Consider the following 14,879-nt stretch of genomic DNA (forward strand, 5'->3'; position numbering starts at 1 on the left):
GCTGCAGTGAGCGGCCGTCCAGAAGCCGGCGACTGATCTGCCTCGCCCAGGAAGAGCGCAATGATGGTGCCAACTTGGGCCAGTGAAGCAATGTTCTCCACAACTAGACTGAAGAACAAAACGACAGCAACTTGTCTGTTCCCATCCCCCCAATTCCCCAATAAAAAAAAAATAAGTACAAGTTGGTTGTTACACAGTAGTCCTGGGGATGTGGGGTATAGTATAAGGAATATAGTCAATAATATTGCAATAACTATGTATGGTGTCAGATGGGTATAAGATTTATTGGGGTGACAGTTGTGAGGGAGGTTGGGGACAGGATGAAAAAGGTGAAGGAATTAAGAAGTACAAATTTGTAGTTACAAAATAGTCATGGGGATGTAAAGTATAGGGAATATAGTCAATAATATGGTAATAACTATGTATAGTGCCAGGTGAGTACTAGTCAGGGGGACCACTTCTTAAATTATATAAATGTCTAACCACTATGCTGTACACCTGAAATTAATATAATATTGAATGTCTAACTAAATAGATACGTGCATACATACATATTTTTTTTAAAAAAGAAAGAAAACAAAACAAAAAGGCAAGCCACAGGTAGGGACAAAATAGTCACAACACATGTAAAGGATTTTTATCTAGAATACAGAAAAAATTCTTACAGCTTAATAAGATAACCGAAACAAAAAATGGGCAAAATATTTGAACAGGCACATCCTAAACAAAGATACACAAATATCAAACAAGTATATGAAAGATGCTAAACACCGTCGGAGACATGCATATTAAAACCACAATGCAATACCACTCCACAGCCACTGAACTGGCTCAAATTAAAAGCAATGACACTACCAAGCACTGACAAGGATATGAAGCCACTGATATTTTAACATATTGCTGGTAGGAATGCAAATGGTACAAATACTTTAGAAAAGTTTCACCATCTCCAACTAAAGTTACACAGATATTTACTTACCATAAGACTCAGCAATTTACCCAAGAGAAATGAAAACATAACATCCACACACAGGCTTGTGACATATATATTATACATAACGGCTTTATTCATAATAGACCAAATGTTAAGATATTCATCAACAACCTAGATGTCCAACAGATATGAAAAGCTACAAGTTGTGGTAAATCCATACAACAGAATCATGCTTAGCAATAAAAATGAACATATTACTGATATGCACAATAACTGGAAGAATCTCTCAACAAGGATGGGTTTCAAAAGTAGTATGCTGAGCAACAAACGTCAGACACACAGTAGGTATCATATGATCTCTTTATTTGAAATTCCAGTAAAGTCAAATATAATTTATAGACACAGAAAGCAGATCAGTAATCTAACAGCACTGCTTGTTGGAGTGCAAATGAGCATTAGAGAACTTTTTTGGGTGGTGGAAATATTCTACCTCTTGATGGTAATGGTGATTGAATAGCTGTTTACATTTGTCTAAACTCCTCAAACTAAGAGCTTATAACGGATGCATTTATTATATGTAAATTATACTTTAAGAAAGTTAACAGGGTGGACGGAGGCTATCATGGTTCAATTCATATTCTTTCCTTCCAATTAAATCTACAAGTCAATACTGTGGTCTCTCACATTCCTACGTCAGTATGCCTTTTAAATATCTGGAACAAATTTCCACGGTTTAAAAAAAATCTAAACTTATAAAAACAATTTCCCAATTTGGTTTTTGTCTCATGCTTACTTTGAAGTATAACCTGCACTAATCTCTATTAGGGTTAGAGGGCGTCATTACAATACCCCTTGTCCCGACTTCTGAGCCACTTGAGACAAAGAGTAGGCAGATAGGAATTCCATACATCAGATTTATTGCCGAAGAAGTCTAGGTTAGAGGATGTAATACAGCTTTGTGCCAAACATGGCCACCTAATATCAAACCAAGAATTCGACCTGCTCACCAGGCATGGGCAGTCCTGCACAACCACGGGTCTTCCCTTGCAGAGGTAGGGCCTTCATAGGCTCTCTGCAGGTATGACAAATCCAAAAGAAGGGGAAAAAGAGCTTTTATGTCCAGTTATCTATCCTCAATTCCTTCTCCTGAGGAGCGGGGGAGGGGGGAAGAAAAGGAGAGGTTAGGGTTCCTTGGTTAATGCATGTGCAAACAAGCACTACGAAAGGAAGCCATCTCCACCCTCGGCCTTCCCAACAAAGTATAGGTCAACATTTCTCAACCCTTTTTCCACCTTGGCACATAAAACAGGTGAAGTTCACACACAGCACACATTAAGGCACAATTCATGGTACACTAGCTATGGGGCCACTCCTTCTCTTCCATTCAAGTGGACATAATTTAATTGCAAATGACAAAAGTGACATATTTCAATTCATTTTGGTAATGAGTAAACCATTTACAAATTTCTGTATTTTATTACTGGTTAAAAAAAACAAAAACATTACTTTCTCAATCCTAAAATGCCATCAATTACAAAATATACCATCAGTTTAATAGAAATCTCTCAAAAAAACCACATTTAATGTCACCATTGATTTGAAGATAATTATGAAACTACGGCTCCTGTGTCAACTTCACAAGTCATTTAGATATATTATGCCATGAAATCAAAGTCCAGAGTCAATTTAGAAGCACTGACTCACGAAGCCTGAAATTAAAGAAATGATTGACAATTTCCTACTGCTGGGGAGGGCAATGAAACAAGCTTTTGACGTCATTACATAAAGCATAATTTTCAAACTAAAAAGGCTATATTGATCAGTTATAATCATGGAAACTCCACCTTTCGTGACAAAGCTTTTTACTGAAGTCTTCGTTATAGATTTGCCATGTAACATCAACTTAAAAGGTTTTCATATTTAAGCTACTATCATAAAATTTTGTACAAAGGCCCCAATTGCAGTAGATTTAAGTTCTGTTATCTATACCATGCATGACTTTTCATGTTTATGTAGTATTTGTTAGCACATTTAAGATAAATACTCTATAATCTAAGAACCTGTTATCTAGAGAATAATATATGATTCTTAAATTATCAGGCATGGTCTGCATGTGTAGTGTTCTGGCTAATGAGTGTCTATGCTACACAATTTTGAAACAAGAAAAATACAAATTTATACAGTATACTTTTGGTGTTTAGTATTGTTTCATAAAGTATATTAAACATCTTTAATCATATTATTGTCACAAACATCAATTATTTTGCTTTCAGATTCAAAAGAATTTATTACCGTTAACAAGCTTAGTGAATGTCAGTATATCACTGTTCACATCCTTACAAAATAATGTACATCTTTTTCTCTTCATGCACAGAAGAGTGTTAGCTAAGCATTCTGCGCAGCCTAGAGAAATGAGCTGCCTTCCTTCTCCATAACTCACCATTTCTTCTTCTCCTCCATCTTATGTGTAAACCATCTTAGGTCATACGTGTGATAAGGAAGAGAAGAACCTGGCCTACCAATGTCAACAAGAGGAAACGCTGGATTCTTAAACAGAACCTAGTGGCTACCCATCCTGGGTCCTACCTCTTTGGGGTTGAGGCACAGACCTTATACCAAGAAGAATCCCCAACTGATAAACCATCTGTCCTATAATATCAGAAGCAATGACTTCTGACTTTCAGATAAGGAAAAGGTTACAAAGAAAGTTCTCCTTTCTTACAGTCAGAAGAAATTGTGGTTAAATATCTCCACACTAATTCAAGTTCTTCATAGAAAAAGTGAGCATTTACTGAGTACTTCATATGTGAGACACCATACAAGGTGCTTTACATATTTTATTTTCACATAAGAAAAACATTAATGAATCAATCTAATTTTTTAAAAGCTAACAATACAAAACAAGCAAATCTTTAATACAGCAAACTATTCACAACTTACACAATAAACAAATACCCACTACTCAAAACAACACACCAAATGATAAGTGCTCACTTCTCTAGATACCCAACTATCTCCCCTTTGAGATGATTTCTTATTAAAATAAAATATAATTAATATTTGGTTTTTTGGATCATTCTAAAACTAACCTCTCTAACCAGATCTGACTTTCTAACATAACTTTGGGGGGAAATATAATACTTTTCAAGGCAAGTGCTGACTTCTCTGACTCTGAAAAAAAGAGGTAAACATTCCACTAAAAGAAATATTTTAAAAATCATCTCAGAAAAATGTAGACCATTATTTGTATGCTCCAAGAGGATAAGATTCCTTAAAATAAAGTAACTTACTAAAGGATAAAATTAATTTTATACCAATAATAGCTTCCTGAGTATCAGAAGTAACAGTACCCAGTAGTTCCATATTATACTACAATATATGCAGTATAAAAATAATAATTCACATTTGCAATGACAGTATTGATTTGTGGATGTAATTATAGTGTTTCAAAGAACTATTTCTTCAATATATCCTTCTCTACTCATGGGATCATACTATAAATCACATTTCAGTTTTCATGTATATTGTGCCTAAGTTATTCACTCACTGGCACTCTAATAATAACATCCCTACTTTTATTTTTAGAAAGATATAATTTAGCTATTTAAAATTGTGATTATGTCTCATTTCACTGAGTAGTTCCAAACAAGTTATCTAGAAAAGAACTTCCAAACCATCAGCTGGAAAGTTAGAAGTAAAAGGTAAGTTATTTTCAAGGTTTCTAAGCTTTTAAAAATAAAGAAAAATACTGCTTTTGACTGGGACAACACTGCAGTACAATTTATGATGTAGCTATAAGAGCCATTCATTTTTTTAAAAAGCACATCTTAAAAGTGACTCACTTGTGGTAAGGACTATCTACTTTAACAATTAAAAATTAAAACCATCATTCTTATACTTGTTAGCATTTCACACACATCCAATAAATACTGAGGGCAACAACTACCATGGTTATAATAATTTTAAAGTCAAACATAAGCACAAATCAAAATTAAGAGAAACTACAGGAAATATTCAGAATGTACACATTTGCATGCATTTCCAGCCCAACTTTCAAAGAATCTACATACAACCAAATGACAACTTTGAATCACAATGAATGTCAAAAATATTCAAGCTTTGTGACAGATTTACTCTAATGAAACAAGAAAAATAGAAGAGTGAATAGTAACAGCAGTATATTTTTAGGAGGGAAAGAAATCACCTACCTCCTTTATCATAAAACAGAAGTCAACAATCAACACTTTAATAACATTGGCCATCAAGTTATTCACTTTTCAAGTTGTGTCTTTAAAATGTATTCATTTATATATCTGGATTAAGTTTATTAATCAAAAATCATTGTACTCAGAATTCTAATCTTAAGAAGTTTAAATCATAACTTATCGAAGCATAGTCCAAACACTATATAATAATTCTACCATTTAGTTTTTATATGTCTCATCTGAAAAACTTATTTTACAAACAGGAGTTTTGCCCTGTTTCTCAAGAGTAAATGCCCCCTACGCCTAAACCTTTAAGTGGCAATCAAAAAAGACAGATTCAGATAATTCCTGTAATGCTTCATCGGGCTTTGATAAAAACAGAGCCATCTGGTGGTGCAGCACCATCTTCCTTCTCAGTTACAGTCTCTACAGTTCCAGAAGCTGACACAATAACCATTGTTTTATTTGCTGAAACTGTCTTCTGTTTTTCAGCAATAGCTGCACAAACAGCAACAATCTCATCACTTTCAAAGTCATAGTCAGGAATTGACTTTGGTGAGATATGTGTTACTTCCGCTGGTGCTTCGCTTTTTTTAATCCTCTGGGCTGCCTTCTGCTGCTCCTGGAGCGTTCTTGCCCAAGAAAGGTCTTCTTTCCATATTTCAGGGTTCATTGGATAGATGTGAAGGGCTACCTGAAAGCTTCGAATTGCCTAGGGAGGGAAAAGGTGAGGGTTTTTCGTTGGCTTTGTTCTAAAAAATGAGTGTATTGAACATAATTCACTATATATTCACTATATATATTCACTATATATATATTCACTATATATATATTTTTTTAACATAATAGAATGTAAGGATGGAAGTTAGCACTATAACCTAACCACTAGATGATGGTTATGGTGGGAAAAAAAAGAAAGGTTATAAAAATGTGAAAGTGACTGACATAAATTGCTGATGAGGACTAAAAGTCCATTAAAATGGAGGTACTGATATTGTGGTTCAAAACAACGCAAATACATTGTTCAGTTTCTGCAGATCAGCAAATATATGAATCTAGGGATTTCTTAGGCTAAATCACAATCAGGAAAGGTACCAGGAATGCATACCTTTGACGCCAAGAGCTTAGATCATAATAATACTAACATGTATTGAGTGTCGCAGGAGACAAAGGCAGACACAGTGTAATGAAAAAAGGGTTAATTCCCCAGAAAGAAATGACAATTATAAATATATATGCATCCAACATCAGAACACCTAAGTATATAAAGTAAACATTGACAGAACTGAAGGGAGAAATAGACAGCTGTAGCAGATCAATAAGGAAATAGACTTGAACAAGACTATAGAGCAAAGGGACCTAACAGACCTATACAGAACATTTCACCCAATAGCAGCAGAATAATACATTATTCTCAAGCACACATGGAACATTTTCCAGGATAGATCACATGTTATGCCGCAAAACAAGTCTTAACAAATTTAAGAAGACACACCAAGCATCTTTTCTGACTACAATGGAGTAAAACTAGAAATCAATAGCAAAAGAAAAACTGGAAAATTCACAAATACGTGGAAATTAAATAATTAAATAACCAGTGAGTTGAAGAAATCATTATTTATATATAGAGGGTACCAAAAAATGTATACACATTTTAAGAAAGGAAAAAAACTATTAAAATTGTAATACTCAATATATTGGGTTGTCGGAAAAGTCATGACGCATTTTTGCAATGAAAAACAGAAAAATACGTCATGACTTTTCCAACAACCCAATATTACTGATAACAAAAGATGAATACAAGTCACATTTGACTTCTGCAATTGTAAGAGGTGCTCAAAATGGTTACCATCAGCATTCACACACTTCTGATTATGGTGAACTAATGCTTAAGCAATATTGACCAAAGTGTCCACTTGTATACATTTTTTGACACCCCCAATGTGTGTATATGTATGTGTGTGTGTGTGTGTGTATGTGTGTGTGTACATAATTATTAGATGATAGAAATTTTAGCTTGTTTTCAATATATTTTTCATAGTATCCCTTCATTATGATATTGAGTAAAGTTCTTTTTTAATCATTCCAGTCTTTCAAAAGAACAGATTAACTTTATATAAAATTTACAAATTTAGATTTTTTTTAAGTAGAGAAGTATAAAAATATTAAATGAGGACAAAATAACACTTTTAATTCCACCAAGAATTTCACAATACAATGGACAGAACCTTATCGAAAAAAACAGTTGAACTAGTACTCTTATTTTAAAAACTTGAAATATTAGTTTTACTTTTATTGATTGATTCAAAGTTATTTCTGTTGTCTTGCCTGTAGTCTATTTTCTTTCTTTATAGGATAATTTTTGCTAAACATTTTATCCTAGAGATTTGTTTCCCATTACCATAAGCACTTATAAGCCAAAGAGATAATGATTAGTTTTTAATAAAGGAGAAATAGGAAAAAGTTATTACATGATACGTTTTTGTTTGTAATCCTGTTAACCTATTAGAAAACCAAATTCCTTGAGTTTCTTTTTCCAAACGCTGATAAGATTTAAGTCTTCAGGAGAGAAAAGATGACTGTTAAATGGCAAGGGGAAAAAATGGCCTTTGGTTTAACTGGTTTCCACCACTGTGAATTTCATTTCAGATTATCATTTTTAAGTTACTTTACTCCAATCAATTCTTTTCTCATCTCATCAAAATTCCCTACTTATTATTTCTGAGAATTTGACAAACACCTTTTTTTGTAAATAGAAATAATAATAATATGTTTACAAGAGTATTAGAAAAACCTAAGGTACCCACAGCTTACTAAAGCCACTGTTAGTCCAGTTAAATTCAGGGTTTACCAATAATTTTAGACTTTAAAGAAACTTTTGTTTTTTATTGTTTTGCTTTGATTTTAACCACAAAAGACCAATAAAAGCATGAAAAATCTTAATTTACTTAATGACCAAAAGGAAATTTGGCACTATTACATTTTTAAGAATTTAGTTGTAAGGGATCTATCTATAAGCCCTGCCAAAATAAAAACAGGACAATTCTAACAGTTAACTATCACCTATTTGGCCTTTGCAACCTACAATGTATAGTCTAGACAAGTTGAGAAATACACTAAGTACCAGTTTAGAGTAAACTTTACACAGTGAGTATTTCATTTTTATAAGCTTCTACCCTTCCCCATTTTCCCCCTTACTAAGCTTTGCAACTTCTCAGTCCAAATATTTATCAACATTATGCTCACATATGCTACATTTTTCCTTCCCCAGCATAATTTTTTAGTGATTTTATCTCTATGGTGATACTGATACCACGTCATAATGTGGTTAAATTTAAAAAAACTAACCTAAAGGGCGGCCGGGTGGCGCAGCTGGTTAGAGCGCGAGCTCTGAGCAACAGGGTCGCCAGTTCAATTCCCATATGGGCCAGTTAGCTGCTCCCGAGCTGAGCTGTCAACGGGTGGTCAGATGGCTCAGCTAGTGAGAGCGTGTGCCCTTAACAACAAAGTTGCCGGTTTGAATACCACATGGAATGGTGGGCTGCGCCCCACCCCCCACACCCCACCTAGATCGAAAGTGGTGACTGGAGCTGAGCTTGCATCTTTCACAACTAAGATTGAAGGACAACAACTTGACTTGGAGCTGATGGGTCCTAGAAAAACACAATGTTCCCCTTCCCCAATTCCCCAACACTGTTCCCTTCTCCAATTCCCCAATAAAATCTTAAAAAAAATTTTTTTTTAATAAAATAAAAGAACTAATCTAAAAGTTGCTTATTTTATACTTAAATAAGATTTACCAAATGCCAACATTTTGTGTTAAATTTTTTTTAATTTTCATGATTCTAAATACCTAAAAAATATTCTGACCCTGATATAATAGGTGTTGATAATGGAAAAAGATGTTAAGTAATAACTCTGATCTGTGTTTATGGTTTCATACCTTTAAGAGGTAATTTGCTGTTCATTTTTTGCATATATATATATATATATATATATATATATGTATTTGATAAATGACTAACTTCTAGGTTCAGCTGATCAAAAACATGTCAAAATAAAATTTCAGCATTATAATCATCTGACTTCCTTACCAAGACTATCTCTCCTAATCCCAGCTGTGCACGTCCCAAAGTTTGCCAAGACTCCCACGAATGTGGATTTCTCTGGACAGCCATTTCTGCTGCATGAACGGCAGGGAACATTTCATGAAGAGACATTAGGACCTACAGCCAAAAAGAAGAAACAAAACCTGTCAGTGATATTCATAAACTAGTCAACTACTAATGGATAACCATACATAAACAACGCTTTTTATTTTTAAAAATGTATTTTTAGTCTGGTAAACATAGCATTTCAGTGGTTTTAACCCCCTCCTCTGCCATTTAGGGCCAGGAATTATATTCTTCTTCCTACTCCTGAAATAACTATAAAAATATAAACCATTCCCTCTCTAATTATTGAACCCTATCATCCATCTAGTCAAAACCACGCAGTCATAATTCAGCCACGGCGGCTCTGAGCTATTTGAAGTCTCAATTCCACTTCTATTTATTCTACTTGCAATGTGGTTTCAATGTAGTTTTCAGGGTGCCCCAGGCCTTGCTGTTAAACTAGGTAAATTTAAATTTGCTCAACCGCCCATCCTGTCCCTCGTGAACATTTACCTGCTATAAAAATCACTGAAACTCTCTATAGGCCTCCCCATAATTGGGTTCTTCATACCACACAAATCAGAAAAAGCAGCAAGTTCCACAACCCTCCACCTTTTATCTATGGGAAAGGGCTGGATTTTATCTATAATCCTTGGGGATCATATGCATTTCACAAAACTTGTGATACAACCATCATTATCAGGTTGCAAATTAAACAACTCATTTCACACAGTTCACCACAAATCCTGCCTTTAATATATACATATTCAAAATTGAAAATTAAAGACTTATTCAAATGAAGGTCCTCATAGCACTTCACTCAGTAGACATAATTTGGGTTTTTCCTGGATAAACTAAAAATCAAAGCTGATAAAGAATGTGCCCTATGTTTGAGACTGTCATCGGGAAGACATCTGTTAGGTGTGTAGATCAAGGTTGAACCGCAACTATTCCCTGCCAAAAATATGTGTCATAGCTCTGTGATTTGAAATCTCTTGGATAACTAATTTAAGAGGTTTTCCTTATCAACTTGCTCACAAAATATTAGATATGTATTTTTAAGTACAAATGTCATCTTTAAACTATTAATAAATTGAGTCTATTCTGACCTTTCCCTAAGGACTAGGCTGTTTTTAGAGAAATACCATCATCTAGAATCCAATCCACCCACATTCTGAAGAAACTGAGTTATTTCTAAGTCACTACAATTCATTTCCAAGGAAAGCAAACACCATTTATTTCGGAGATCACCTGTGACTTTTGCAAAGGTATCTATCTGCTCATATCTTACCATAGTTAGGTTGAAAAAACAGTTAACTTCATTGTGAAGATAAATGAGTTTCTAATTTGACACATAAGGAAGAGCCATAAATAATATGGTCACTTATTTGTTTCCCATGTAGATTGTACTTAAAAAAGAAAATGCTATTTTGGTTCATCATTGCTCACCAAACAAACATAGTGCGATTTCATAATGAAAGTGAAATTCTCCATGGTCATTACCTGTGATTTCATCTCATACAGGCTAGCATCATTGGGGGTTAACTGTAGTGCTTCATCCCACTTCTGAATAGCCTCTCGATACCTGTGGTTGTTAGAGTTACATTAATATCATATTTTCAATAAGTCCTTGAGAGTGCATGACCAAATTTAAAAACCAGATACTATGCAATAATTGTTTATCAAGAAATACCTCTATTCAACAACTGATAATAATGATGTTACAAAATGTAGGAAAATTTAAGAGATGAAGAGAAAGGACCAAAAAAACAAAATATAAATAAAATGAAAGAGATCTTGGAAATCTTTCTCCATGTTTTTATTTTCTGGCTGAGAAATCACCACCAGAATTTCTCTTTTTATCATCAACCTCAATGTTTGTATATGTTGTCATTCGTTTTAGATATATTATAAAGAACTTTTTTGAGGAATTTCCAATCCAGTTGCAATTGTGGCCTCTACTGCAGCCATCTAGCTGACAGTGACGACAACTTAATTAGTTGCCAGGTAATTTTGTGAAGATTCTTCAGTTTTAACTTTCCTTCCCATTCTATAAGCTCCATGAGCACAGAAGACCATGTCTTGTTCATCACTGTTAATACATGGTAAGTTCTTAAGATACGGGTCAAATAAATGAAAAACACTATGGAGATGGTAATTTCCACTACCACCTTTTCATTGATGTTCTTCCAGTCAGGAGCTCTTGAGTCCCAAAGCCATATAGTCAACTAACATCTCCACCTAGATGTCCCACAGATGTCTCAAACTCAATATGCCCAACTAATCTTAGCACATGCCATGCCAAATCTGGAGAAGCAGAGCAACACCCTCTCTCTTTTTAAAAAAATAAAATTAAGAAACAACTAAGTCCTACATGTTATACAAAGCAGTCATCTTCACAGCATCCTTCAAAAGTGGTTAACTCATGTATACTTGAATATTCCTAGGAGGAAGAAATTCTAATTGCCAGAACATTTTTCATTATAATGAGTTGAAACTTTCTATCTTGTACTTTCCCCTCAATGCTACTAGTTCTGCTTTCTAAACCTAAACAGAAAATATATAATCCACCAGTTTTCATTCCTGGCTACATACAGAATGATCTAGGGAGATTATGGAAGGGAGACGCACACGCACACGCACACGCACATGCACACACATTTGTCCCTGCCTCAGATCAATTAAAACAGAAATTCTCAGAGTACAGGACCCAGGCATCTGTATTATTTAAGTTCCCCAAGTAATGCTAATAAAAACCACGGTTGTAACCACTGATATCTCTCATAGTATATTAAGCCCTATCATGGCTATCTCCTCTTGAATCACGTCTTCTTACCTATTTTCCACACCCTTCATTTCCCCTGTATGTGTTCTTGTGCATGATTTTCTACCTAATATGTAAAGATCCAAACCAAACATAACAACCAAAATGTGGGCTGATCTGCACTGCTTATTGTTTAAGCAGGGAGCAGAGAGCTAAAGAAATAACGGCAAAATTTGGTAGAAAATACAAAGTTGAAAAACATTAAAAAGTACATTCTCATTTCACCTTGCTGTAGAGTTCATTTACTAGTAAATAATCCAAATATGCGATACCATTTCCAGAGTCTTATGCCATTTCGGCAAACGGGCTACAGCCAGCTTAGAATACGTTTGCCAGGGTGCCAGCTCCATGACTAGCAGCAGCGGTGAGGGCCGACAGGGAGGCGTGTGCTTTACAAAACCTGCTTTAACTGCCGTGACAGGTTACAGCAGTGGCTGTTTCTTATTTTGTACAAGTAGGCTATAACTGTGAGCTGAAGATTTACCCCACAAAGGCTGGCAGTCTTTGCTCCCAGGCAAACCACACCTGAATATGCAGAGATGGCTATAGGATCTACTGCCCTGACTACTCTTAATCTCTTAATACTTCTTCTCTAACAGGGGCCCCTGCTAAGTCCTGACAAGACAGCTGTTTGAACACCTTGTTTAACTCCAGGTGAAAGGCTGCTTACTTGAATTTTAGGAACTGCTGTGATTTGAACAGTGTGACCATTATTCCCTTCATTTTTATGATGTGCTACCACGATGCTGTGTTTTTCCCTGCCTCTGCCTGCACCAGAAATGTTCTTTTGTCACAGATCAAATCTCTAAGAGCTTCACTAGCTGAAAATTGCTTGTCTATCAAGGATTCTGCCAAACTCAAGTACCTGTTTCGAGGCAGGGTCCCCACAGTGGGAAGTAATGGTGGAGAATGCGGTCTCCCTGGCTGCGGCCTGCCAGGGCTCTTCCCTCCATCTCACTCAGGGATCCCTGCACTGCTCTGCTTCCCGCGACCCCAGCACTTGTGCACAGGGTCAGGCTATGCTCATAAGCTTGGCCTGCACAGGTCTGAGTGGCTGGCTCACAGTTCTCCACACAAACTCTGCTCAGAGGGTGGTAAACACAGGTTAGCTAACCTACTGTGTCCCACTGTTGACTTTTACTTACCTTGAATGGAGATCTGAGACTCATAGTTACTTTTAGATAATTCCCAAGTTAATATTAGCTTAGAACCCGCCTAGCGCACTTCAAAGTAAGCCAACTTTTCAGGTGCCATTATAGTTCTTTATGCATGAATTCAAATTCCTCTATTCAAATATCAACAACTATACAGAATTAATTAATAGCCTATCAAGATCATACATCTTGGATTATGCTAACCCCCCCCCAAGTGTCCCAGTCTCACCATCCTTCCTTTCCCAGCTCCCCCACCCCAGACAGTGTAGCCTCCTTTAAGCAAAAGGTACTTTGAAAAGAAAAGGACGGTAGAAAAAAGATGCCAGGACTTCACCTGGTACTCAACTTAGCAAAGGAGAAGACGAAAAGGAAGGTACACAGAAGAAATGAGAAGTCTGAACTTTACTGGTGGACTTTTAAAGAGAGAAAAATCCACAGCCTGCAGACAGGAGAGAAAGAGAAGGCAGCATCTGCCCATTCCAGTGAACCGCTTCCTTCTTTGATCTGCGCATGTGCACCTATTAAGGCAGCCTAAGACGCAAATCTATGCTGGCAACTAAAACACACTGCTGGCTTACACTCAGTATTCAAATTTTTTTTTTTAACGCAAAATGTTCTTAAATCAGGTCTTCCTCGTAGTTGATACCTAAGGAAAACACATGCGCAGACGCACGTGGGCACACACAAATTAAACACACCCCGAATTTCATCACCCAAAGATGATAAAACCATAGTTAATATAGTTAACATTTGATTGCATATTCTTCCAGTTTATTTCAGTGTGTTGTATATCACGCACATGAACATTTTTCTCATGTCTTTAAATCATCAAATCCTTCTCTCTACAGCATAATGCTTCAAGGCTGATTACTACTATTCCAATGCAAACTTCATTTAAATGGGTCCTCTATTGTTAGACATTAAATATTACCCTTTAGTACAAACTTCCAGTTATAAGATAAGTAAGTTTTGGGAATCTATGGTACAGCATGGTGACTGTAATAACAAGTGTATTATATACTTGAAAGTTACTAAAAGAGTTAATCTTAACATTCTTACCACAAAAATAAAGAATTATGTGAGGTGATGGATGTGTTAACCTTATTATCGAGATCCTTTTGCAATACAATCAAATCATCACACTGTACACCTTAAATTTACACAATGTTATATGTCAAGTATATCTCAATAGAGCTAAAAAATATTACCCTTTGGCCATTATAATTCTCTTTTGGAAGGAAGGAAGTGGGATATGAATAATAATTTTTGAAAAAGAAAAATTGTATTTTAAAGGTCAACTATAATACATGCATTATATCTGATGTAAAACTGACTGGAAATGAAATCACCTTAGGAGGAAGGCTGTATAACTCATGATATCATTCTCATTGCTTTCCTTTAATTAAGACAAAAGCCAATAAGAGAAGAGCTAAATATTATATTTACTTATCTATAATACTCCCCATCAGATTTTCTATATTAATATGACCTGCCAGCTTTATAAGAAACATAAATTTCAGTTCCCAGCTGGTTTAATTATTAGAGCTAGTAATCTCTACGCTAACAAAAAATTCAAATAACACTAATACTCTTTAAATATAATAAGAT

General features: G+C 35.3%; 1 protein-coding gene across 3 annotated transcripts in view; it reads right to left on the reverse strand.

Annotated features, from left to right (window-relative positions):
- Positions 1-1,045: 1,045 nt before the first annotated feature.
- The window catches only part of TTC33 (tetratricopeptide repeat domain 33), a 40,260-nt gene continuing 26,426 nt past the window's right edge, over positions 1,046-14,879 (reverse strand). For all 3 annotated transcript variants that reach the window (XM_019631975.1, XM_019631976.1, XM_019631974.1), the window contains exons 3-5: positions 10,797-10,878; positions 9,234-9,365; positions 1,046-5,851 (exon numbers count right to left, since the gene is read on the reverse strand). In XM_019631975.1, the coding sequence (XP_019487520.1) occupies positions 5,498-5,851; positions 9,234-9,365; positions 10,797-10,878 (568 nt within the window). In that variant the 3' untranslated portion in view covers positions 1,046-5,497. The remainder of the gene's footprint in view (positions 5,852-9,233; positions 9,366-10,796; positions 10,879-14,879) is intronic.

The sequence above is a fragment of the Hipposideros armiger genome, unplaced genomic scaffold, assembly GCF_001890085.2.
Source record: "Hipposideros armiger isolate ML-2016 unplaced genomic scaffold, ASM189008v1 scaffold_1056, whole genome shotgun sequence".
Lineage (NCBI taxonomy): Eukaryota > Metazoa > Chordata > Mammalia > Chiroptera > Hipposideridae > Hipposideros > Hipposideros armiger.